This window comes from Notechis scutatus, chromosome 1 (assembly GCF_049901735.1).
Source record: "Notechis scutatus isolate UNSWTSFEM ecotype Mainland chromosome 1, rNotScu1.2, whole genome shotgun sequence".
In the NCBI taxonomy this organism is placed as follows: domain Eukaryota; kingdom Metazoa; phylum Chordata; class Lepidosauria; order Squamata; family Elapidae; genus Notechis; species Notechis scutatus.
Genome location: NC_142009.1, coordinates 233,123,363 through 233,151,081, shown reverse-complemented (window position 1 = coordinate 233,151,081; position 27,719 = coordinate 233,123,363). Strand labels below are relative to the sequence as shown.

The following is a 27,719-nucleotide window of genomic DNA, read 5'->3' as shown; positions in this document are numbered from 1 at the left end:
ATGGGTTCCAACTTGTAAGACAAAACTTCTGGTCCTGGTGACCACCCCGTTTTCCTACCAATTGATTATTCTTTATTTGGGATCGCAGGATACCGTCTCCAGCTCCATTCTCCTGGGGGTGGGGCGGGGGGAAAGGAAAGTAGCAGAAGCAGCAGAAGTCTTTCTTTCTCTCCCCCAAGTTCCATTAGAAATGAGTCTTTGTGAGACTTGTCATGCCGGCGCAGCCTCTTGGAGCAGGATGCCTTGCAGGGTCCCAAAGACTAATTTCTGGCAGACTTTGGGGGAGAGAAAGAAAGAGTTGTGCTGCTTTCCTTGCATGCAGCCAAAAGCAGATGAAGAAAGAAGTGGAAAGAAGCAGCTCGGTGGCCAGGCGCGGCGTGTGGGGTGAGTGGGGCCAGTCCCCCTCTCCGCCCTTTCCCCCCTCCCCTCACTACCTCATGTTGTTCACAATGCAAGCAATGCAAGCCTTGTGTTCCAGCGGGCCATGTGGGCGGCACAGGGTTGCATTCCCAAACAGTCTATATTAATTGCTTTGGGGGGGTGCTTTGGGGGTGACATTTCTCTGCAGACCAGTAAAATTTTCTCACGGCCATCAGTGGTCGCTGGCCCACTGGTTGGCGACCACTGCTCTAGAGGACTAATGGATGTCCTCTAATGGGAGCAGGAAATGGAAAGCACATCTGTCCTAGCCCTCCTTGACCTCTGGAAGGCCTTTTATATCAGTGATCTTGATATCCTTTGGGAATGGTTTAGTGTCTTGGGAATGGAGGGAGTGGTTTAATAGCAGCTTTCCCTCTTCCAAAAATAAATTTGTAGAAATGCATAGGAACTGTTTGATGAGAAATCGAATATATATTGTAAATGTAGGTAGACATAGTTGCTGTTTAACTCTATAACCCATTTATTTACCTATTTTTTAAAAACACTCTGAATTTACCTATTTTTATAATTTGTATTTCACTAATTCAGTCCATCTTCATTTACAGATGCTGGTGCTCACCAACTGCCAGCTTCATCAAGTAAGTGAATCTGTTCATGTTTAAAGCTAATTCAGCATGATCAGGACCTTCCCTCTCCCTCCCCATATGTAATTTTTGGTGGAGCCAGAAAACAAAGAATGGCAGCATTTGTAGCTACTGAGATGATTGCATGAGGAGGGACAAAAACAGCCAGTGAAGTAATTGATTGGTAAAAGGGTCCCTCATCAGTCAACATGAGTGCAGATTTAGTACTTAGGAGGCGAGGCCTTGGTAGCCCAAGCAAACAGCCAATCACTTACTAGCCAGCCATCAGCACCCCAATCAATATCTAAATAGCTACGTACAACAGCTACGTTCAATAGGCACTATAAAAATACCGCACACAGAATGACATAGAACATGCATTCTGCTGGAGAAAAGTTTCCTGAAGATGGGTTCCAAGATTTGATAGTAGATATGAAGATGATGAATGGTGGGGACTTTATTCAAAGACCAACAGGATGAAAAATGCTGCCAAGCCAGTGGTGTAGCTTTGAAGAGCCCTGGAGGAAATGATTACCTACGGTAGATTCTTTCCCATCATGTTTCAGGTTGGGATCTACATCCTCAACTTTATAGTTTTATACAATAATATATACTAGCCATTTCTACATGACGGCAATGTGATGCGGCAATTTTGACACCCGTGGCTTTGTGTCTTAGGAGTGAGGGGAATGGTTTAATAGCAGGTTTCCTTCTTCCAAAAAGAAATGTATGGAAATGCATAACAACTGTTAGATAAGAAATCTAATATACATTGTGAATGTAGACATCCATAATGATTATATAACCCATGTAATTACCTATTTTTATCATTTGTGTTTCATTAATTCAGTCCATTTTCAGTTGCTGATGCTGATGCTCGTAAAGTGCTAGATTCATTCGGTAAGGCAGAAAACATTCAGAAGGTCACCAAATTATGTTTAAAGCTAATCCAGCACAATCTGGTCTTCCCCTCTTCCTCCTCATCTATGCAAGAAGCTGTTTTGAATATTAATCGCCCCCAAAATATTGATGGGGAAAGCTCCAGAATGGTTCTTGCACTGCTGGGAAGGAAGGAAGGAAGAAGGAAGGAAGCTACCATTTTATTTTTTTCATATTCAATTGTTATTAGTTTGTCAGAACAGAGGTGGTATTAAACCGGTTCGCACCTACTCGGGCGAACTGGTAGCGGTTGTTTGGCATGGGTCGCTGAACCGGTGGCGACCCCTGGCTGGCCACACCCCAACCTGGTTGCCCAGTCGCTCACTTGCGATTGCTCACCTAGCTTTCCGTTCCCCACATCCTCTTTCTTCCCGGGGGAAAGGAAGAAAGGCATGGACGCTGCAAGTATCTCTTTTCCCGTGTGAGTAAGGTGCTTGGAGTGAGAAGGAGTGCAGGCTGACAGAGGGGGTGGGGGAATCCACTCCAGCCTTGGAGAAATTTAAAGGAGCTGCTTCCAAAATGCTTGTCTGTTTTGTGATCTCTCTCTCTCTCTCTCTCTCTCTCTCTCTCTCTCTCTCTCTCTCTCTCTCTCTCTCTCTCTCTCTCTCTCTCTCTCTCCTCTCTCTCTCTCTCTCTCTCTGTGTGTGTGTGTGTGTGTGTGTGTGTGAGAGAGAGAGAGAGAGAGAGAGAGAGAGAGAGAGAGATCACAAAACAGACAAGACAACTCCATCGACTTTTAGAACATCCACGCTTTTTTCAGATATTGGGGTTTTCTAGAAAGGGAAGGGAAGAATATTTCTACAAATTTTTTGGAGACGAAAATAAAGACCAAGCAACTCAAGCTTTCAGATTTGTGAAACGAAATGATACACTTTTCACCATGTGTGGCATTCCCCTTGTGAGCTAGATCATCTGCACAGTGATAAAACAAGAGATGGAGAGAGGCAAGGATCTTCAGAAGACACCATGCACTCTTACTGCAATATATATGCTGTATCTCTCCAGTTTGTTAAAGTTTCACCATAAAGAATCCAAAGAGAATGTCCAAAGAAAGTTGAAAAGCTTCTGCTCTTTGGCTGCAGAAGGCATCGGGAAACAACAAATACTGTTTATGGAAGAAGAAGTCAAGAAGCACAGTTTGGATCAGGAACAATCCCTCTCCCTCTTTCTGAATCAGAACATCTTCAAAAGGGACATTCACTGTATTCAAACCTTCAGTTTCATTCACTTAAGCTTCCAGGAGTTTTTTGCTGCTTTGTTTTATGTTCTAAAAGGTAGAAAGAAGTGGCATTCTCAAAACCCAAATAGAAATTTGCGGACATTTTTACAAAGGCATAGAATATATTTTGAGTCTGTTTTTGCAGTAGGATTTCGCTTCCTCTTTGGTTTTCTAAATGAAGAAAATAGAATGAAATACTTGAAAAAAGATTTTAGATGTCAAATTTCTGAAGAGAGTAAAGACTTATTACTAGAGTGGGTAAAAAATAATATTAACAGAAAAATTTATATGATCGACCTAAATTGGATCACGCAAGATAATCATACACTGTATTTATATAACTCCTTTAATAAAAGAATTCATTTCTATTTGGAAAAAGAAATACTTAGTTATTTATATGAGACACAAGATGAGAATTTTGTAAGAAAAGCGCTATCTGCTATCACTGAAATAAATTATCACTGCAACTCAGATATGGAATTGATGATCCTGGCCTATTGTTTACAACATTGCCAGAATTTGGAGTATCTCTGTATTCGAAGCCCTACATCTCTATATCAGGCAGATAATGAATTATTTCTTCCAAAAAATGAGTAAGTATTTTTGAAAATTTATAACATTTGGGCATTTAATTCAATTTATAATAATCCCACTGCTGTTCTCAGACCTACTCTCCAAAATATAAATATGGGTCAAAAATTCCTCTTTAGAATATGAATAAATAACTTTCAATAGCTAGATTAGGGATGTGTCTCACTCATTATATATCCTTTTAAAACAATATATTATGCTCTCTGTCAAAATGTGATCCCTTGTTATTTTTATTGGGCTTCATCTGGTCTGGCTCATTGGCCCACAAGCTCTCACAAGTGCCTGATTCCCTGCTTGCTTTTCTGGCTAATAATCTGTCTGTTCACTCCTTTAACCCTGAGGATTGATAAAATTATAACAGTGTGAAGGAAACAAGCATGGATCCATTACTTGTGGGTGGACAACACCTGATTAGACCTTTTCTACTAGCCCTCATCCATTCATTACTCTTTGTAATTGACATGATGGACTAATAAAAGGAAAAAAAAACACCAGTTTTTCCATTTTTCTTGTCACCTCCTGTAGAAGAAATGGATATGTGTCACAGGTGAAGTTGATATCTTGTCAACTTCACCTTCTTTAAAAAGGCAGTTCCCCCTTTACATGTTCCACTAGTGATCTGTTTTTAAAATAAATGTCCAGTCTTTTCAGTGATTTTGTACGATAACCCTCCACTGACCAAAGTTATTGCATGTGAGGCAATAACCAGTAACCAGAGGGGAGAAGGCCACGGTTCCTAATAGCCAATTGGAGCAGAGACATTTTCTGAAAATTAAATGAAACTCAGGCAGCAATCTAGACAGTCCCACTTGTTTATAATTATAGGCAATACTTAATCGTTGGATGTGAATGAAGAGAAATATGTATGAAGAGGAATATACATGGTATGCACACATGCATGGGTAGACAACCTGTGCAAACTATTCTCACATCCATGTCCTGTTACTTGGGACTCCTTAAAATTTCTCACATTTTTGTGTGTCTTGGATGCCATTTTAGTCTTAATTTCTTAATTCCTGCATATAGAGCTCCATAATAATTTCATTTACAATATGGTCTTTTTGTACTACTATTTTTCCAATTCTGCAACAAGAGTACATTCACGTCTGGCTAATTTACCAAAGGACTGGAAGCCATTGGATGAAGGATATATGAAACATTTCTTTAAATCACTGACAAAGCTGAGAAACCTAAGAGTCCTGAGGTAAGAAACTGCTTGCATTTTATCACAGATGTTTTTGATAAAGAAACCAATACATACTTTAGCACCCAGATTTATAATTCAAGATTATGAGTAGCCAAGGCAATCCCATCCAAGGCATAGGTTAGATCATGTGGAGACCCCCAAGAATGCAATCTTGTTGCCTCCGTATGATATAGTCAGGACTAGAATTGTCTTGTACCCCATTCAAATTTACCCCTGTTTTCACCACTGCCTCTTGACTGATTCACTTAAGGAATCTTTTGTCCTCTGTAGCCTATATTTCAGAATCTTTCAGATTGGCAATTTTTTTCACACCATAAAATTAGGGTATTATCTTCCTATAAGAAACATGAGAGCTAGAGTTGCTGAAAGGGAACAGCTTCATTTTTCATACATGACCTAAAGGGTATTGTGTATTTGGAGCTATAGCTGCCCTCATTTCAACCATACTCCAATCATTTGTCTTCTCCCAAGCATAGTGTTCCCACCTTGTTACTGTTATGGGAATGGAAATCAGGATATTAGCATGCACCTGGTTTATGCATTTATCTCTTCATACAGGCTGATATAAGATTAATGCCTTGTGGATTAATCTTATATAAGATTAATTAGATTAGTTAATTGGATTAGAGACAACAGTTTTCTAATCCACCCTCACTATCATTAGTTTCCACTATTGTAGGTATCTGAATTCAGCACTGTTTCTACTCTATGAGTTGAGAATGGTTTGTTTACAGGCCAGAGACATATTGTCAGATGTGTCCCAATCCGATTCCTCAGGAAAGAAAGACCCTCAACTAAAGTGAAGTGATAGTTCTTTTACTAAAAGATGCTGGCTGCAGTAAGTTCAGGTGAGAACTAAGGTTCCCATGCAAAAATATTTCTCTCATCCCAGCCAGTCTGCCTCCAGCCAATGAAGATATTTCTCCCCCCCACCCATGACCAGTCTGCCTCCAGCCAATGAAGATTCACCTAGGTGTTTTCAGAACACTGAGATATTTGGGTTAAGCCAAATCCTTTCTCAGGCTGTATGACCTTGAGTGCTGGCACAAACACTCCGAGCTCCACTGTTCTTCATCAAGCTGTCATTCCCTCCTCCCACTTTCCCCTCATGTACACCTGCCCCTTTGTGGCCCTTTGACTGACTTTCCTTCCCCCCTTGGTCCTTTGACATTTCTGTAACTAATGGCCTGGATGGTCTAAACTAGCTTGTTGCCTTGGGCATCTGACTCTGTAATCTGCCATGTTTGATATCAAAGTTGCTATAGATCTGCTGGTCATATTATCTGATGAGGAGGACGAGGAAGAAGTAAAGTTAAAGGCTCTAGAGACAATAGTGTTGGCTATGATAATTTTAATTGCAGAGTCAATGAGTACACTCTGGTTGAGTCAGTTCCAGTAAGCCCCCAGGATGCCTTGACTTCACCAGTGACAGTCTCAAAGAGAGCAGAACCTGGTAGATCTGAGAAATTTGACAAGAACAAAGGCAACCAGCCAATGCCAAGAAGAAAACTGCCATAGTTGCATACTGAGTGGAACATCAGTATGGTTGACTTATTGGCCTCACTCCCTGAGAGCAAATTCTGAGAACAACTTTTTAAGCCTCAGATCTCTCAAGCTTCCCATCACCAGGTCTCTTATCTTTTCTCCTTGCATCTCTTACTTGTGATTGGATTCCCTATCTCGACTTGTGCCAAGCTTGTAGCAATCTTGATAATTGCTCTTGTATCATATTGGAGAAAAACATATTTTTCAAAATTCTGTCTGAACTTGCATGTCACGGGATTGTGGAAGGCATCCTGTTTGTTGTCTTGTTGGTTGCCAAAGGCTATATATAAACCACATATTTCTTCAATAGATAGATAGATAGATAGATAGATAGATAGATAGATAGATAGATAGATAGATAGATAGATAGATAGATAGATAGATAGAAGAATGCTAAATATGTTAGAAGCTACAAGAATTTTATATATTCTTTTTTGAAAAAGATGGTGATCCCCTCTGTTGACCCATGGCTAATGAAATTGTGGGAGTATAGTTCAACATCTAAGTTCACTTCATATTTTAAAAGGATATTGGATTTAGAAATTTATTCTGTTTGGAGTTTAGATGACAACTACATACGTGAAATGGTGCCAAATCCAACATTTGTGTTTCAGTGTTTATTTTTTACTTTGATGTATAACCTACACACTATTTATAGGATCCCTTTAATGTTTTATTTATTATCTAGACATATAATATTTTAGATTTGTTGATTCCCATATCTATAATTTTTATTGAGTGTAATTATTAACTATTCATCTATTTTCGTATATCTAACTTTGTAACAGTACTCTTTTTCTTTCCATTCTTCTTTGAAAATTATAATAAATACCTCATAAAAATAAATAAAATGTCAACCAAAGCAGAAAGTATCATTTTAATTCTTCTGAATATTTACTGCACTTTCAGGTTGGAGAAACTGCACTTTACAAAATCCCACAGAGGGCTGCTTGTTGAAGTCTTTAGGACTAACCAGAAGTTGAAGGAGTTAAATTTGTCCCTTGAAGACACAAATGATATAGCAATGAACTTGGTGTGTGTGGAGCTCCAACATCCAGATTGTAAAGTAGAAACACTGGAGTGAGTGATCAGTATTTCTATTTCAGTTTAACACAAAGCTGGAAGGAATTGGAAGACAGACTCAAGATTCAGAAGGATGTTGACAGAATTGAGCTTTGGGTCCTATTGAATGAGATGCAGTTCAGTGGTGAGAAAACTTAGGTCCTACACTTATGCGGGAAAACCAAATGTATAGACTAGGCTGTATTTGGCTCAACAGTAGTGATTATGAAGGGGATGGGGCCGCAGTGGCTTACATGGTAAGACGCTGGGCCTGCTCATCGCTGAGGTCAACAGCTCAATGGCTTGATTCCCATGAATGAATACACTGTGGAGAGACAAGAAAGGAGCCTCCCCCGATTGCCTACTGGCATTCAGGCATCCCGCGGGTAAAGATAACACTGCCCAAAAAAATTCCTTTCACAGAGGCAGGCAGCCACCTCGGTGATCCCTGGCTAACACATGCCATATGCTAAACAAACAAACAAACAAATAAATGAGGGGGATCTTGGTGGACCATCCTTCTAATGGATCATCACTTAAGTATGATTCAGCACTGTGATACAGCTTTCTAGGAAGAGTGCAGAGAAGAGCAACAAAATAAAAGGGAACTGGGGGCTAATCTATATGATTATATGATAGATAATAATCCTCTATAGAACTGGACTTCCGGTTTGTCGGCTTCGCGAGCGGCAGGGATTTGCGAAGCTGCGCGATCCCTGCCGCGCTAGCCACTTCTGGGGCTCCGACCCAGATGGGTACGGAGCTAGGCTGCCCTGCAGGGGCAGCTGAAGGTAGGGGGATCCGGAGAGGGGTTGGGGTGTTGCAGACCCCTCCCGGCCGGCAGAACCCCTTTTCCCAGGACGGTGCAGCGGCGGTCTGTAATGGCCGCCACAAAGAAGCTGGCAGCCGGGTAAGAATGCGCAGGAGGAAGTGGAGAAAGTGCTTGAGAGGAGAAAGTTTTTCTTGGCTCCTAGGACTCTAAGACATATTCAATAAAATTCCTGAAAAGTATGACTTTCTGAATAATACCTGCCAGAAGAGGAAAAAAGCGGCTGTTTGAAGGTGCTGAAAGGATAGCTTTCCCTCTTTTCCTACGGAATAAATAACTGGATATTAAGAAACCTATTTTTTTTAGGTGAAAATCGGTTTTAAGCGATGAGTGGGAAGAGAGAGGATTAAAAAGAAAATATTTGTATGCTAAGATTTTGTTGGAGCAGATGCCTTAAGGATTTGAAGACTAGAATATATTGCAATAAGACTTTAAACAGATTTGGACTTTCTTTCTCTTTGATTGATATTACCCCAGAAGGAGAAAGTGAGAACTCTGCCTTGGTTTGGACTGACTGATAACTTTGGGACTGTTTTATTTTTTTTTTATTTTCTTTTGAATATTCTGGTTGTTGTAAAAAGAAAGAAGGGGAAAAGAAAAGAAAAGATTTATAATGGCTCTTTCTGTTGAGGAACTAAGAAAAGAATATGAACAAGCAAAAAAAAAATGGTAAAGATGGTGTGGAAGAAGCTTTCCTTTTTTTAGAAATGGCGCTTACTAACTATCAACAAACATTACAACAGATGAAGACAGCAGAGGAACAAGAAAGAAAGGAAGGAGCCATTTTTAATGAATCTCAGAATTTGATCAAGAAAGAAGGAAGAGAGAAAGAAAAGAAAAGAAGAGAAAAAAAGAAGAAAACTAAAGGACTTAAGGACTTAAGATCTAAAAAAACATTTAAGAAAGGGAAAAATAAGGTGCAAAACCAATATGATGATAGTAAACAAAAGGGAAAAGGAATACGACAGAGAAGGGAAGCCGGTAAGGCAGAGGCTAGAAGAAGGGGGGGTAGAAAGGTTTGTTGGGAGAAGAAAGAAAGGAAAAAGGTGGAGAAAAGCTACAACGTTTTGAAATTAAATGAAAAAAAGGAATTTTTTATGGATAATGGATAAAGTATAATTTTTTTTAAAAAAAAAAAAGATTTTGCAAGGTACATAAGATGAGATGGTAGTATTGTAATGGTTTAAGAGTTGATAAGAGATTAAAATGTTAAAATGTTTAAAAATGATTGGCTTTAAAATTTAATAATATGAGGTTTATAATACTGTTTTAATTAAAGAGTTTAATAAGATTATGGTATTGATGTTATTATAAAATTTTTATTATAGTATCTTTTTTTAATATTTGGATTTACTGTCTAATTATGTACTTAATTATGTTGGATGTATTAGTTAGATAGAATGTACCAAGCAAAATCGGATTGGGTATTGGATATTATTTTAAAGATTAATTTGATTAACTTAGGGGGGAGATAGAAAGGCATCATACTCTGATTAATGATTTCAGGAGAAACTTATTTTCTTCTTTTTTATAAGGAATGAGACAAAGGGATGATAAAAAATGGACAAAAGATACAAATATAATGATTCAAACTAAGATGATTAATTAAGATAGAATTAAGAAGGGTGAAATATGTGGAGAAGTTAATATAGAAGGCTTAGAATGGTAAATAAAATAAGTAATGATATGTAAGATGAGCATGAATATAATTGAAGTCCATGAAGAGAGAGACACCTGGGTCCAAGTTACTTTCCAAAAAGATTTTTTTTATGTTTTGTATGTTGTGTGTATATGTCTTTTTGGGGGGGAGAATTAGTAAAAACTTGTAGAAATATAGAATGAGAATAATGGTAACTAAGTCAGAAAGAAACAGATGAAATAATAATAATGATATTGAATAAGAGTAAAGAGAAGTAAAGAGAAATTGAATAAGAGGTTTTGGTATGTTATATGGAAATGGTTTAAAACAGAATCATAATTTATCTGACTTGTTAAATTTACAAGGAAAAAAGGTTTAAACATGTAATTTGTGTGTTTTAAAAATTAATAAAACTTGTTTTAAAAAAAAAAAAATCCTCTATAGAACTGTATCAGTAACTCGTTGGGCAATCTGAGTTTTCTGAGTAGATGGAGGAAGAACATTTTTATTGATGGTTCTGATATTAGGTGTCCATTTCAAGTCCTGGGAGATTATAGAACCCTGAAACCTGAAGGTTTCCACTGTTGATACTGTGTTGTCTAATATTGTAAGAAGTGGTAGAATAGGAGAGCTTCTCCTAAAATGCTATCATTCTGCTAAATTTCTAATTCCTTCAGCACTCTCTTATGCCTAAAGATATTTTGTAGTAGGGCTGTATTGCTATTATCATTCTCATCTTCTCATCCTTCTCATTTTTTTCAACCTTCTAATCTTTCTCAACTTTCCTACTATCTTATCCTATTAGTATCATATGTTTTATTACTTGTTTGTATCTTATGATATAAGATTGCACATTATGATTTATGATCTGCAATTTACTAGTATATACACAGAGAGCTTAAATACCGGAAACAAATTCCTTGTGTGTCTAATCACACTTGGCCAATAAAGAAGATTCCTACTCCTACTCCTAGTCCTATATTAACAGTTAATGGAACTAAGTATGCGTAGCCTATTGAAGAAATGAATGAGGGGTGATATTGTTGTCTTCTAGTTGTCTTCTAGTACTTGAGGAGCTGTCAAAGAAAAAAGTGTGTCCAAATCATCTGAGGGCAGGAGAAGAAGCAGGGGGTTGGAAGAGAGGTCAATCTGGAACTAAATAGAAATTTCCTAGCAGGAAAAACAATTCATCAATGGAACAGCTTGCCTCCCTGAGTTGTTGTACTTCATCCCTGGAGGTCTTCAAGGGCAGCTATTGTCCAGGATGCAATTATGTCTCCTGCCTTGGGCAGGGGTTGAACCAGAAAACCTTGAAAATCCCTTCCAGCCTTATGATTCTGCAAAGGCTGCATGTTTTGTTTAAATGATTCTAATGTATTTCTTCTTTTATGTTTATTCTTGATATTGAAGGAGTTCCACATTTTACAGAGTGTTGTTAGTTATGATTTAGGAGCTCTAGAACTGATGCCATGCTCACATGCTAGTTTGGCTCTTCTCCCCCAGATTTAATGGGAGCCAAGCATAGCTGTTATGTTGTAGTTTAAACCTTGTCATGGATCTGCCTTCAGATGCCCTGCTGACGTGAGCTTGGAGGAGGAGGGTGAGTTTGAGTCGGCAGAGGAAAGCACAGAGCTGAGTGTTTGGGGATTGGGGTTCAAAAAGTGCTAGTTCGGTGGAGCAGCCTCAATTGGGTTGATTGGGTAAGCAACAGGTTGAGGGTAAGTGAGGCAAGGCACAGCTGCAGCAAGTTGGCCAGGCTTGTCTCCTGGCCAGTTTCCAGGTGAGGACTGGGAGCAGCTACCACCAGTTAGCAATGAAGAGGAGTTGGGGTCCACACCTCCTTCAGATCCAAGGACAAGTAGAGCAGAGTGGAGACAGGCACAATGCCGGTCAGCTAGACTACTCACAAGGAGGCAAAGTCACCTTTCATGAAGGACTGCACCAGCATTGCCTTTTAATCCTGCTCTGAGAACTTGAGCAGTGCTGGAGCAACCTACCCAGTCTGTGCCTTGTGTGCTTGTGCCATATATCCTGACCTGTTCAACTTGTGAGCCATTTTCCTGGACTTCATGTGTGCCCATTGGACTCAGTTACCCAGTGATTTTTGCTGTGCTAAGCTCCGGGTGTGAATGAGGGTGCTTTCTGAGTGTTCTGTACGGTCATTACCATTCTTGTAGAACCACACAGCGATTGGCCAAGACACACGGCGAGCTGATTGGCCGAGCGAGCCGCACTGATTGGCCCGCCGTGAATCTCCCGCGATTGGTGGAAACTAATCACGGGAGATTCAAAGCGGTGCCATTGGCCGCAGCCGCCGCGGCAAAAGAATAAAAGCCGCCGTTTTTCCTTACGGACCCCGAGCCGATCTCGGGACCAATAAATGAGCTGAATTGAGTCACTGGCTCCGAGTCTTTTTCCTTGCACCAGACACGACACTGAGGACCTGTTCTTTTTGGGGGGGAGGAGTTTGAATAAGAACCTGTGGACTCTTGATATATGGGGGGAGCCAGGTAGCACAAAACTTGTAAAGATCAATAATTTATCTATTTGAAACATCAACACCAAAACCAGAATAAATAGCTGCACAAAAAGAAGGTGGGAAAACACCAGGGGTGGAATTCTACTGGTTCGGACTGATTCAGTAGAACCGGTTGTTATGATTCCTGGTAGTTCTGAGAACTGGTAAATTGGGCCCCTGGCTGATCCCACCCCTCTCCGCCCACTTCTCCGCTTCCTGCCCAGTTAGTCCTTATCACGCATGCATGACATTGCATGCATGTGTGAAAATCGCTGACTGCCAGTCTGTCTTTGCCCACCAGCCATCACTGTCTGCCTTCCACCATCATGATCTCCCTAAGTGAGTGAGGCTCTGCAAGCCCTGGTTGCCACTGCTGCTGCCAGCCTCAGTTGAGTCCTGACTCCTGGGCCAGCCTAGGCTGCCACCACCGTGCTGCCAGTGCCGCCCCCGCCACAACCGCCACAAGCCCCAGTTGAGTTCTGACACCCGGGCCAGCCTAGGCTGTCACCGCCAGGCCTCCACCACCCTCAGTGCTCGTGGCCTAGCTAGCTTCCCCCCCAACTATTCCTGTCTGGCTTGCTTAGCCACCAGTGCCGCAGTTCCCATGCGGCACTCACAGCCTAGCAAGCTTCCCCCCCAACTGTCCTGGCTGTCTGGCTTGCTTAGCTGCCAGCTCTGCAACATGCAGCACTGGCAGCCTAGCAAGCTTCCCCCCACCCCACTGTCCCCAGCCTCAAGCTTACCTGGCTTGCTGGTGGCAGAGAGGTAGGCAAGTCAGAGCTGACGCATCGCCACTCGGATCCCCACCAGCCTGCATCTCGCCCCCACCTGGATTCTCCACAGCTGCTGGGCCTTGCCTGCTAGGGACAGGGGTGGGGGTCGATGACCAGGGAGCACAACGCTATGCCGCCCAGCCCTCATCGCCCCTTTGCCTGCTGCCTCTTCCCTCTGCCAGGGGCAATGCAGGTGGCATCTCGTGTTTCCTGGTTGCCTCCCGCATTCAACTAAAATGCTCAGCCAGGTGAGGGAGGAGCGGCTGGCAGAAGGGTGATGTGGGCAGCGTAGCCTTGTGCTTCCTGGTTGCCTCTTACACCCCCTGGCAGCCGCGAGTCCCAGCAGCTGTGGAGAATCCGAGCAGGGGATGAGATGTGGGCTGGCAGGGAGGCAAGTGGTGACGGCTCTGCCCTGGCTGGCTCAACTTTTCCTCTGTCACCAGCCACAGGAGGAATATAAGTTTGCAGGCAGTCGGGATAGCCCAAACCACTGCCTAGACCAGAGCTGCTGCCCACCCCACCGGCAGCTGCTGGGGTGGGTGAGGCTGCAGCGCACACCTCGCTTGAAGTTCCCAGCCTTTCCCCAAAAGAGGGGAGGAGAGGAAGTCCTACCCGCAGCCCCTTTGTTGGACCTGGAAGCCTTGCTTCTCTGGGCAACGTGGGACCGGGCATGAATGGACAATTGCGGCCAGTCCTTGGGACTCTAGGAGACTCGTCACGAGCAATGGTTCCAGGCGAGTATTTTGTTGGAAGTGTATGTGGGGGGAGGTTGTTTCAGGTGGGTCTCCTAGCTTTAGGAAGAGAGAGGGAAGGAGGAAGGAAAGGGATGGGGGGAGAGAGAAGAAGAGAAAAAGAGAGAGGGAAAGAAAGAGGAAGAGAGAGGAAGAGAGAGACCAAAAGAGAGAGAGAGAGAGAGAAAGAGGGGAGAGAGAGAGAGGGGGAAAGAGACAAGAAAGAAAAGAAAGAAAAGGAAAATAAAAAGAAAGGAAGAAAAGGGATAGACAAAGAAAGGGATGGAAGGAAGGGACAGAAAGAAAGAAAAAGGAAGGAAGAAAGGAAGAAAGAAAGAGAAAGAAAAAAGAAAGAAAAAGAAAGAAAGAAAGAAAGAAAGAAAGAAAGAAAGAAAGAAAGAAAGAAAGAAAGAAAGAAAGAAAGAAAGAAAGAAAGAAAGAAAGAAAGAAAGAAAGAAAGAAAAAAGACAGGGAGGGAGGAGAAAGTGAATGAGATATATGGATGGATAGATGGATAGATAGATAGATAGATAGATAGATAGATAGATAGATAGATAGATAGATAGATAGATAGATAGATACATGGAAGGAGGAAGGGAGGGAGAGAGAAAAAAAGGAAAGGAAGGAAGGACACAAACCCTGGCTTCAGAACACTCTAGGGCTGGCCTGGAAGGGATCTCGGAGGTCATCTTCTAGTCCAATCCCCTTGCTCCAGCAGGGTTAGAAGTGTGTGTGTGTGTGTGTGTGTGTGTGTGTGTGTGTGCATGGCTATCAAAACTCCAAAAAGAGGTCAAGTAGCTCTGGGAAGGTCACTCATAAATTAGAACACTTGCTAAGCACTGGCCATTAAGCAAGGACCACTTGTCTTTGCCAGTCACGTGGCCATGCCCACCCAGTCAAATGGCCACCAAGCCATGCCTGTCTGGTCACATGACCACTAAACCATGCCCATCCGGTCACGTGATCACCAAAGCACACCCACAAATTAAGCCACGCCCACAAAACTGGTTGTTAAAAAATTTGAATCTCACCCCTGGAAAACACACAGTGGATAAAAAATATAATATCGATAAATAATGGATTTACAATAATAATAATATTTAAAAAGAGTTATTCCATTCATTCCTTCATTAAATGTATACAGTTAGATTTATATCATCTTAACAAAATTCTCCATAAAACTCACAATATTAGTGCTGATACTGATCTCATCAATGTTTGTCATTGTTCCAAAAGTAAAAGTATCTGCTTATGTTTGGGAAATGTATTCTGGGAGAAGCAGTTCTATTGTATCAGGAAAAATCCATATTCTCTTCAGTTCCTTGAAGAACTGAATGTTTATGTCTATGTTTCTTTTCCAATAAATAATTGTAACTTTTGGGATTCATAACTGCAGGTTTCAGGCTAGTGAAGAGGCCATGATCTGCAGCATGTATCTTGCAGACGTATTCAGGACAAACCAGATGTTAAAAGAGTTAAAGTTGTATCTCGACAATATAAGTGACAGTGTGATGGAGACGCTGTGTAAGGGACTTCAAGACCCAGACTGTAATGTAGAAAAACTATGGTAAGTGATTATTGGTGGGCATGGCTTGGTGGGCGTGGCAGGGGAAGGATACTGTAAAATCTCCAGTGAGAGGTGGTATTTGCCGGTTCTCTGAACTACTCAATATTTCTGCTACCGGTTCTCCAGAACTGGTTCCAGGGAGAGGCAGTTCAGTTGCTGTACATAACCATATTCTCTTCAGTTCCTATAACAATGTAGCCCATGCTTGTTTCTTAAGAAATAATTTTAATTGTTTTGAATCTTTTTTATAGGCTTAGTGGAGAGGACATGACTGAATCCTGCAGCGAGCATATTGCAAGCGTATTTTGGAAAATAAAAGAGTTATTGTTGGTGCTAAAGTATCCAACTGGACGAGCATTCCAAAGGGTATGTGAGGGGTTACAACGTCCAGACTGTAAAGTAGAAGAACTCCGGTGAGCAATTATGTTTCTTTTTTAGTTTGATGTACATAACTTTCTCTTGAATACTTTCTGGAAAAGTATTTAAGGAAAGGCAGAAAAGTTCTGATGTTTAACCACATTATCTTCACTTCCTTGGGTTTTCTGAGATAGAATTCTATCCAGGATTATAGTCAAAAGGGCATTAAGATGCCCTCCTAGATTTACTAGGAGATTTAAGAGCTGTGCCTCTTCTGACTGCAAAGATGCTTTCTTAGCTGTTAAGTGCTGAGAATCTGCCTGAAGGGCTACTTTTTTCTGAGATTGTTCCTGGAGAAATACACTCAGTAACTCTTCTGTCAGGTTTGCCATAGAAATCAATGCAGCCATATATGCAGAAAGGAGGGAGAATGGAAATGCAGGGAAGGGGTTTGACAGGATGACAGGAACCAGAGGTGTCATTCCAAAACAAACTGGTGGAACAGACCGGCAGATCCAGGTGTGAAAATGGACTGTGGAAGTCTATCAAAGAGGCACCAAACTATAAGACTCTGACACAAACACTTAATTTGAAAACTAGGGAAGATTTTTAAAAAATAAAATTTTATTTCAATTTTCATAAAACAATAGAAAAAAAATCTTTGTTTAGCGAACAGCATGATTCCAGATTTTCACATCTCCATACAGACATAGTTTTGTGGTGGGATTCAATTTTTTTACTACCGGTTCTGTGGGCGTGGCTTGGTGGGCGTGGCTTGGGCCTGTCAGGGAAAGGATACTGTAAAATCCCCATTCTAACCCCACTCTTGGGAGAAGGTTACCGCAAAATACCCATTCCCTCCCCACCCCACTAACCTGCTTTCCAGCTCCTTTCTCCTGTGCAGGGCAACAAAAGAAGACCCAGCCAATTAGCTGGGACTCAGGAGGCAGAGAATAGATGGGGTGGGGCCAGTCAGAGGTGGTATTTGCCAGTTCTCCAAACTATTCAAAATTTCCGCTACTGGTTCTCCAGAACTGGCAAGAACTGGCTCAATATCACCTCTGCTTTGATTACATATTCATCTTTCATATTTAATTACATATCTTACCACTACTTTGTATGTTCTCTATCATTTCCCTCAGGCTTATTTTATAGATTTCCCATTCATTTCTTAACCTATTTCTTTTCCCTTTAAAAGGTTCTCATATTTTCATATTAATTATACCTATACTTTTATCTGTCCTGTTTACAATTTCATCGCACATTCTTATTTCATCATTTCCAAAAAAATCCACCTCATTTCAAACATTACAAAACAAATATTTCCCCTATAATTGCCAATTAGAATGTGCCACCCCTATAGCTTATAATTAATTCTCTTTCAAATCCCATTAAACATTCAACTTTTAAGTATCACCTTAAACATTTATAACAATCATCTCCTAACAACTACATAACATATATAGCTTTTCAGTCAGATTCCACATGGTACTTTCCCCTTGAATTACCTTAAGTACATTTCTAATTTCAAAAAGAAAGATTAATCTGTTCAATTCATCATAGAAATTGATATTAATTTCATTACAACCATTCTTATAGTTCATTTCAACTGTATTCTGTGATTCATTGAGCATAATTAATAAACATATCATCACTCTTCTTTTTTCACCTCATTCCATTTATCTCTAGTTATAGTCCCTTTACAACAATCCTCATAATTCATTTCAATTATATTCCATATGTTAATCAAACGTAGCTAATAAATTTCTCATGTTTTCTGTTTCTTTCACATTTATTCCATTTATCTCTATATTTAATTTAACAAATAACAAGCATTCCAGTATCAAACAATATCAGTTCCAATCTTCCACTTTAATAATCTATATTTTCCTACTTTCTAAATAGTTTATTATTTCTAACAAATTTATACTACCCCTTATCACCTTGCAGAATCCTCTCTCTTAATTCTTAGTTAACCATTATCTTTGTGTGTTTAAAATAAACAATTTCTTTTCATTTTTGTTCGATTTCCATATTTCTTTACTTCCTGATTCTGTTTCTTATTATTTCTTTCCCCCTTTATTTTTCTGCTCCATTTCTTACTCCAGTTTTTATCCCCCTCCCTCTTTAAAGCTTCCTTCGGTAATTCTCTTTTCTGCTGTTTCCTTGTATTTTGTTTGGTTTTCAAACTATTCCCTTTTTTGATTATCTACTCAAATCTCCAATTCTTAATTCCCATTCTTTTCCCTTTTCGCTTTAACCCTTGTTGCTCCACTTGTTTGTTAAAGATGGCCTCTTCTTCATTCAGCTCTTTCTCTCCTTCTGGTACTCCTTGTTGTTCTTCATACTCCGAGATCGCTAAACTTCTACAATTTCTAAAAATTGTAGAGCAAAGCCAAGCAATTTCCCTTTCTCTTGCAGCTTTTCTTTCATGTTTCTTAGTTCTATTTTTAATTCCAGAAAAAGTTCTGCCATCTTTAAACACTTCTGTCCAGTAATTTAATTCAACCAATGTCTAAAAGTTATTTCCAAGAGTTAATTTTGATTAGTTCATCAAGTAATCTAATATCCAAATTTTTTATATATTCCAAGGTCACCAAAGAGTCCCAGAACAATTTCTTCTTGCTTCTTTCTTTGTTTCAAACTTCAACACTTCACTTTCACTTTCCAGGGCCTCTATTTTATTGTAGTAAGGTTTCACTTACTTTGTATCAGTCCTTTAAGTGAATCAAGTGAAAGAAAAAATAATAATTCACGAGTAATTCCTTTTGCCACTAGATGGCACTCTCTGCTATGTCTAAATTTCACACACACACACACACACACACACACACACACACACACACACACACACACACACACACACACACCTTTTTCTCTTTAATGGCTTTTAAAATTCAAAATTCTTTATTTTTTCCTTTGACATGTTCAAGTTCAGCTTTAGATTTGCCTATTTAGTGTCAGGATAGTATATCTACCAATTTAAACAAATATCATCTTCAGACGTCTCTTACAAAGTACAAGTTTCAGCTGTCAAATTTCCCTCGTTTTTTCTTCACTTCTCTGTTGCCACTTTAAATGTCTTTCTTAAAGATCCTTAAGTATTTAATTCCGTGGTACCTTTTATTTAGATGTTGCACCTGATTAGCCTGATCATTCAAGCTGTCCTCTTCTTCATCGCTCCTGCACTCTCTTATCCCGGTCAGCTCTTCCTCTTCAGGATGGCCATCTTGACCACTGCTACAGCCGTCTTTGGAGGGGAGTGTTTGCCAAGCCAAGGAGGGGAGATGCGGCTCCCCTTGACTCAGCTGGCAGTCTCCGCCTTCTTTGCCACCTCTATGGGGTAGCTCCGCCCCCCAAATCAGGATGATTGGGGCCCTCCGACGGCAGAGCACGAACTGAAACCATGGACGATCATGGATTTTGGTCCATCGGTGAGGAAGTCCAACCAGAAGTCCCAAAAACTAGGGAAGATTTATGAATAGTCAAGGGGAAGGGTCCGGGAGAAAGGGAAAAATCAGGATTTATGCAGGAATAGTTAGCTCCAGCTTTGCTTATGCTGTAACCATTTGGCTTTAGTAAAAGTATACACTTTGCTACAAATGGAGTAAAGGGTCTTTCTTTCTTAAGCGTCCAAGCTAGGATAAGCCTGACATCTTCATTAAGCAATTTGTAGACATGACAGCAATTACTCTGTTAAAAAAAATTCTGCAGCTAGACTCTACAGAGGTATAGATCTGTAGCAGAGGTGGTATTCAGCAGATTCTGACCAGTTCTGGAGAACCAGTAGCAGAAATTATGAGTAGTTTGGAGAACCAGCAAATACCACCTCTGACTGGCCCCACCCCCATCTATTCTCTGCCTCCCAAGTCCCAGCTGATCGGCTGGGTCTTCTTTTGTTGCCCTGCACAGGAAATGCAGCTGGAAAGAGGTTAGTGGGGTGGGGAGGGAATTTAAAAAAATTGAATCCCACCACTGATCTGTAGCCTTTGTTCATTCTTTCTTCATTATTTGAATGAATAATATCACCTTGTTAATACTTCCTGGACTTTCTCTGCAATTGTTTACTAGCTTCCTTTAATACAATAAAGATCTATAGAAGAGCCATGGTGGTGGAGTGGTTAGAATGTAATACTGCAGGCTACGTCTAGTTGGCTGCCTGCAATTTGGCAGTTCGAATCTCATTAAGCTCAACGTTCTCAGCATTCCATCCTTCTGAGGTTGGTAAAATGAGGACCCAGATTGTTGGGGGCAATATATTGACTCTGTAAACCGCTTAGAGAGGGCTGTAAAGCTCTGTGAAGCGGTATATAAATCTAAGTGCTATTGCTATCTTTGAAACGTTCTTATGCTTAACGGTTTTGGAAATCTGCTTTAAAATTAATATTGACTTGTCAGGTAGTTGCTAATCTACATTGAAAATTTTAATTTCCATCTTACTTTCAAGAGAGATTTGCTATGTACTATATATTACTTTATTATTGGCATTGAATAATTTGGACTTACCAGATTTCCAGGGAAGCAATGGCAAAATCAGCATTCTTCTCTGGACAAGGAGAGGGCTTAAGATTGCCCCTAAGCACTCTAGACAGCAGCACCCCATGAGACTATAGGATAAAGGTCTCTGGCAAGCTCCAAGATCTGGGTGCTAAGCAATTGCTACCTTTGTCCAAGGACACAGGGTTCACAAACTCCTTTCTTAATCACTTCTGGAAATTGCTTGTTATCTGCTTTGTATTAGAAAACTTCAGAATAGTAAGTTTCATTATACTAAGTGATTGTTCTTCAATCTTAAGCAAAAGCAATTTTATGTAAATGTAAGCAATAAAAAAATTATTTTTTATTTTGGAATAAACAGCAAAAAGGTAATGAGAACATTGATTTTGGAAAGTTATATACAAAGTAAGGGTCCAGATGGATCTAAAATAAATGTTTGAAATTAATTATTAAAATGGGAGAGACAGTTCCATTATCAGCAAATAACTATATTCTCAATATTCTCTTCAGTTCCTTCAAGGCTATAGTTTATATTTATTTTCCAAGAAATAATAGTAATTTTGGGGGGGGTTCATATATGCAGGCTTTTTGGAAAATTCATGATTGAATTTGGCAGCAAGGATCTTGCAGAAGTACTCAGGGAAAACCAGAGTTTGAGAACGTTATGGTTGTGGATGGAGTATTTAGAAGTCGAAATGGTGAAGAGGCTGTGTGAGGGGCTTCAACACCCAGACTGTAAAATAGAAAAACTATGGTAAGTGATCATTGTTTCTTTTTTAATTTGATGTTTGTTACTTTCTCTTGACTGTTTCTCTTCTGAAAATATATCCAGGGACAGGCAGTTCAGCTGCCCTATATAACCATAGTCTGTTCAGTTCCTATAATACTTAACACAGTAAGGAACAAACAATAGAGGAAAAAGAAAAGGGATTAGAGACAAGTCTAGCCACTCTGAAACTTAAACAACAAAATGAGAAACTCAAATTAAAGGAAAAAGATTGCAACCAAATTGAACATCATATTGAACAATTAACTAACATAAGAATGAACCTTTAAAGGTAGACCGATGGCAACATGTCACTCAATGAAGGAAACAAATCAAACCTAGTCCAGTCTAGTCCAGCCCCATTGGAACTAAACAATTTCATACTCTCCCCTTGGAAGGACATATGCAGTTACCCGGGGAAGGAACATCATCAAGTATAGCAATTGCAGAAAAAAAAGTAGACCAGACTTCCTTAAGAAAAAGAAAGCTGTATCTTGTCTAACAAGCAACTCACTGCTCAGGGGAACTGAACTAGCACTTTGTACATCAGACTGTCAACGTTCCAAGTAAACCTTCACTACAATTCAGAACTCTGAGACAAAGTCCATCAAAGTTTATTAGAGAAGTCATATTGGCACATCTGGGGAAAACCCGAATCTGAAATCCCACATTTTCCCCCCATCCAAATTAAAACTCACACACTGCCCTGTCCAGTGACATTCACATCACATGACCCAATCAATCTCCTTGCTCAGCTGGCGCCAAAGTTTGGTCACTCTCTTCCAGGTGCCAGCAGCTCGTCCTTGATCTCATGTGAAAGAATGTTGTTGTGACTATACTGTTTATCGAAAATCCCTAAGAGAAAGGACTCTGGTTTATACTCAATCTGTTCTTTTGTTATATCTTCCAGCCAATTTCTAATTCTTTGCCAGTATTTTTGGGCTTCTTTACAGGATCGTCACATATGAAAAAAGGTTCCTTCTTTTTTTTATATTTCCAGCATTTCGGACTCATATTGGGGCGCATCTTCGCTAATCTCGAGGGAGGAAGGTGCCATCTGTAAAACATTTTATAAGCATTTTCTTTATATGCTGCAGATTTTGTAATCTTATTATTTCTGTTCCAGATGTTTTCCCATTCTATTAAAGTGATACTCCGTCCTACGTTCCTACTCCAGGCTATCATATTCCCTTTAACTGTCTCTTCTTCTAATTCTACTTCTAATAAATAGTTGTAAAATTTAGTTATATTTTTCTTGTCTGATCCTAATAAAATTTTGTCTAATTGCTGAAGTTTATTGTTAATTCCTAATTCTTTCCTATCCTGTTTGTATCTACTATGAATTTGAAGATATACCCACTGATCGATTTTAAATCCCCGCTCTTGCAGCTCTTGTCGTGATTTCAAATTTCCTTGTGTATCCAATAAATCCTTATATTTAATCATTTTAGTAATGTCCAAATTGTTTGGGTGAATCATCGCCTCCATTGTCGATATCCAAATCGGTACTTTTAAGTAGTGTTTTTTCTGTATTTTTTTCCAATTAGTTAATAATGAGTCTCTAATTAAATGTCTGTGGAAATATGTCTGATTAACTTTCCCTACCTCCCATAAAAAGGCGTGCCACCCCCTCTGCAAATCATGGCCTTCTAAAAATAGAGTTCTCTTATTAATTGAGTTCACCCAGTCTTTTAGCCATACTAAGGAAGCAGCCATATAATACAATTCCCAATTTGGAAGTGCCAACCCTCCCCTGCTCTTCATATGCTGCATTGCCTTTAAATTTATTCTAGGTTTTTTCCCTTGCCAAATAAATTTAACAGTTATTTTATTAAGTTCTTCAAAAAAAAATTCTATGTAGTTTAATTGGAATCATCTGAAATAAGTATAAAAATTTTGGAAGAATATTCATTTTAATAGAAGCAATCCTGCCCAATAGTGAAAGTTGCAGCCTGGTCCATGATTCTAGGTCTTTCTTTACTTGTTGCAACAGTTTGTCATAATTATTTTCCTTAAGTGTCTTGCAATGTGCTGTCAGACATATTCCTAAATATTTAACTTTCTTTGTCACCTGTATTCCCATAACTTCTAAATCTTTTTTCTGATTTTCTGTTAAATTTTTAGTCATTAATTTTGTTTTCCTCCTATTAATTTTGAGTCCTGCTACCGCTCCAAATTGTTCTAGTTCATTTATCAATTTTTGTCCTCTTTCTGTTGGTTCCTCAATAAAAAAAAAACACATCATCGGCAAACACTTGCAATTTGTATTCTTCTTTTAGCTTTTTAAATTCGATTTTCAAATCATCAACAAGTAGTGCCATTGTGAAAATTTTTTAAAACAACCCAAATGTTTTTAGTCTTTCAAATAATAATTTCCAAAGTCCCAAAGTCACCAAGCAATCCAAATACACTCAAACTGTTTCATTTAAACACTTTCTTCTTTTTATACTTTTTCCTCCTGGGGTTACAGTTGCAAAGTTCCAATTGAAATATATCTTTTAGAAGTCTTGTTACAATTTAGCTCTAGTCTTATAAGTTCTAAGCAGCCTCCTCCAGCAGAATCTTAATATTAATTCTTTTCCTCTCCCTTCCCACTTATAGCAAAAAAAAGGTTTTTTTTTACCCCCCCCCCCCTGTTTAGAAATCTTTATTGTCCCCTTGGCTTTACCTGTTGATGCAAAAGCAGGTATTTCCAATTTCCATCTGCTATCACCGTAAGGAAGGAGAGTGAGAAAAAACAAACTTTCCCTTTTACTTTTGTTCGCCGCTTTTTCCGTCTTCTTTGGGAGCGATGTATCTTTAGTAGAATTTAAATTCCAGGGTATTTAGATGTTCCTTATTGTCCCGGGTCAGCCAGTAACTTTCACTTCAAACTTCCTCCTGCACAATTCTTATCCGGCTGAAGGCTTCTTTGTGGCGGCCATTGCTGAACGCCGCTCCACCGCCTTCAGAAAAGAGAGTTAAGCTGGCTGAGGAGGGGGGTTGCGATTCCCCCAGACCCCTGCCTGGTTCTCCCCTATCTTTAGCTACCCCTATGGGGTAACTATAGCCTCCAAATCCAACTGGATCGGGGGCACTCCAGCAGTGAGCACGGCAGAAACCGCGCACGATCGCAGATTCCTGCCACCGCTGAAGCCTTGCAAACCGGAAGTTTTTCCTCTATATTTAGAATTTTGTAGCAGCTTATATTTCATTCTTGGTTTTTTATTTTGCCCAATAAATTTAGATATATCTTTCTGCACTATTTAAAGTAGAATCTCTAATCAATATAGTCAGGAATAAAATAACATTCTAGGTAATGCATTCATTTTAATTACTGAAAACCAGTGTTAAATTCCAATTTCTTCTGATCTTCCACCTTTATGTTCTTAGTCAGTATTGTCGTCTTTCATTTATTTATTCTTAAACCTGCCATTTCTCCAAACATTTTAATCTTCCTCATAACATGTTTATTGTTCTCTAGCGGGTCTTGTACAATCAATACCAAATCATCAGCAAATGCACATAATTTGTAATTGTACACCTTAATCTGTAGTCCTTTTGCTCTGTTACGTGTCTAATATCTCTCTATTCAACAGTTCCAACACTAGAACAAATAATAAAGGGAATAATACTAAACACCTCTGTTTTGTTCCCTTCTGGATTGCAATTGGTTTTGTAAAGTGTCCATTTGCCATGATTCAAGCTTTCTGGAGTGTATAGATGCACTTCAGATGCTCTATAAAGCCCAAACCAAAATCCATCTTTTCCACTGCTTTAAACGTGTTCAAATTGTCAAAAGCTTTTTCTGCATCCTAAAAGATTAATGCAACTGTTTGTCATTATGTTGTTGTAAATATTCAATTATATTAAAAATGGAACCATATTCAATCATAAAGGTAAAGTAACCCCTTCCAGCTTATGCAAGCGAAAGGGAATATTATTTTGTTTCAGGAGATCTGTCAGGAAAAAATATTCTTTGTTTTTCCTTAATATTGTAATTGTAATTTCTTTGAATATTTGCACCTGTTTCCCAAAACATTGAATCTCTGCTGGTAATTTTTCTGAATTACTTGCTTTTCAATAGATTTTCTTATAAATTGGATCCTAACATCTCCTGGCAGTTGTCTTCTAGCTGCATATGCTGTTCTGACCTAGGCTTCCTTAGAAAGTATAAAACACAATCCTAATCCTGACAAAACCTCTTTTATTTCCACAGCTGTGAATTATATTCATTCTCAGCTGGCCAGGCTTCACAAATAGTCTGTCAGGAATGTTTATAAACACCCACCTTATCACACTTAAAATGCAGCCAGAGAACTGATTACCAAACCCAGGGCAAGGCCAAACTTGACACAGAGTCAAACAACACTGTTCAAAGCTTGAACTGACCAAACGAACTAATTGCTTCCTGCAAAAGCTCATGTCCTGTTTGCTCCTCTTTTATGTCCTGTGGGAGGGGGCAATCATCTCTGAGGTGTGGCCTTACTCCTGAGTCGACACTGCTTTCTCAATGGATGGACATGGTATCAATCCTCTTCTTTGGCAAACTTACTAAGGAGAAGAAATTTGCTGAATATGCAGCCTGCCAGCCAAGGAATGTCATCCAAGGAGCTTCAGGGCAATTCCGTACTACTCCTTTTCTAATCCAGTAGTGAAGTAGATATAGAGAACTGCTCTGTAGCTATCAAACCAGCCATTGTCTAACAGAACAAAGAAATGTACTGCTAGTTCAGAACACCATAGTGGGTGGAGTCAGGGAATGCAGAATATTTGAAGTAAACCACTTGCTTAAGAAGAGAGGTGAGGTGGCTCAGTGGCTTCATGACATTGGAGATGGTCTCTGGTCAAGAAGTTTTGAGCCCTAGCACTGCATGGTAAGATGAACTCCCAAAACTTGCCTCAGCTTCTGCCCAACTTGCAGTTCAAAAACATGTTCTCTGTGAATAGATAAATAGGTTCCACTTCAGTAGGGAGATGAATGGGTACTCTATGCAGGCAGTCAGATTCATACCAACTCTGAACCCTCCTGGTTATGATGCCCATTTTTCTGACCAGACATCCACCTCCCATCTGGGTACCAACACAGTCACCTCCTCCTCCCTGGCTGGCAGATTCTCCCCTATGAAGACAACATTTGACAGAGATCCAGAGAAACTTGTGTTCTTCCTAAACCAGGCTCAGCTAGATGACCATGCACCAATCTATCAAAACAATTAGGTGATGGTCTGTATCAGTGGTGGGATTCAAATAATTTAACAACTGGTTCTCTGCCCTAATGATTGGGTGGGCATGGCTGGGTGGTCATGTGAGCAGGTGGGCGTGGCCAACGTGATTGGTCTCACCCTTAGGAAATTTCTCCTTAGTCCAACTCACAATAAAATAGTACTATTCCAATATTTAGAATAGAATAGAATAACTGAGTTGAAAAGGGCCTTGGAGGTCTTCTAGTCCAACCCCCTGCTTAGTCAGGAAACCCTATACCACATCAGACAAATGGTTATCCAATCTCTTCTTTAAAACTTCCAGTGTTGGAGCATTTACAACTTCTGGAGGCAAGTTGTTTCACTGATTAATTGTTCTGTCAATTTGAGGGGCTCCTTCAAAAATGAGGGAATCAATCTATTTTCCAAAGCACCAAAAGGCACAACAAGAAACAATGGATGGAAACGAACCAAAGAGAGAAGCAACCTAGGACTAAGGAGAAATGTCCTAAGGGTGTGACTAATCAACCAATGGAATAGCTTGCCTTCAGAAATTGTGGGTGTTCCGTCACTAGAGGCTTTCAAAAAGAGTGAGGGAAGTACAGTGCCAGGAACCACCAGAATAGGGATCTTCAATTTGGCAAGTTTAAAACTTGTGAACTTCAACTCCCAGAATTCCTCAGGCAGCCATGCTGACTGTAGAATTTTGAGAGTTGAAGTCCACAAGCCTTAAAGTCACCAAGTTTGGAGACCCTTGCACTAAAACAATGCATAAAACTTAAAACAGCCATTCCCCTTTAAAAAAATGTCATCCCCAAAGCAAATGCAGCAACTGAGAGGGAAACTAAGAGCAGCTGCTCATGCTAATTGAAAGCCTGGGTATGCTGCCAAAAGCCATTACCCTTCCAACTCTATTATTCTATGTTCTAAATTGGGTGCTTCACAGCAGAAGCAATACAGTTGGCTGGACCACATTAAATTCATGGCCTGTATGATCAAGCTGCATCATTGTCCCCTCCTGTATCTTTCCCCCCAGGAAGAAACAACACTGCATCAGCTATAAAAGGGGAACTCCAGGGAGAATCAGATGATCACAGAGGTGTTACTTAATACTCTTTGAAAATGTTTGTAATCTTGTCCTTTTTCCTGAAGGGAAGAGGTTAATCCCATCCCTAGATGGGTGATTAATGGGTTTCCCTGTCCTAATCCTGTCAGTTTCTGTTGTTTATTGACTTGATTCAGTGTGTATCGGCTGCATTCCAGCTATAACTGTTAAGTGGTTCTTGGCTGTC

General features: G+C 39.8%; 1 protein-coding gene across 1 annotated transcript in view; it reads left to right on the top strand.

Annotated features, from left to right (window-relative positions):
• Nucleotides 1-2,671: 2,671 nt before the first annotated feature.
• LOC113424559 (NACHT, LRR and PYD domains-containing protein 12-like) overlaps nucleotides 2,672-27,719 on the top strand; it is a 139,899-nt gene continuing 114,851 nt past the window's right edge. The window contains exons 1-6 of the mRNA XM_026686323.2: nucleotides 2,672-3,755; nucleotides 4,847-4,957; nucleotides 7,415-7,585; nucleotides 15,454-15,624; nucleotides 15,876-16,037; nucleotides 21,062-21,232. Of these exons, the coding sequence (XP_026542108.1) occupies nucleotides 2,878-3,755; nucleotides 4,847-4,957; nucleotides 7,415-7,585; nucleotides 15,454-15,624; nucleotides 15,876-16,037; nucleotides 21,062-21,232 (1,664 nt within the window). The 5' untranslated portion in view covers nucleotides 2,672-2,877. The remainder of the gene's footprint in view (nucleotides 3,756-4,846; nucleotides 4,958-7,414; nucleotides 7,586-15,453; nucleotides 15,625-15,875; nucleotides 16,038-21,061; nucleotides 21,233-27,719) is intronic.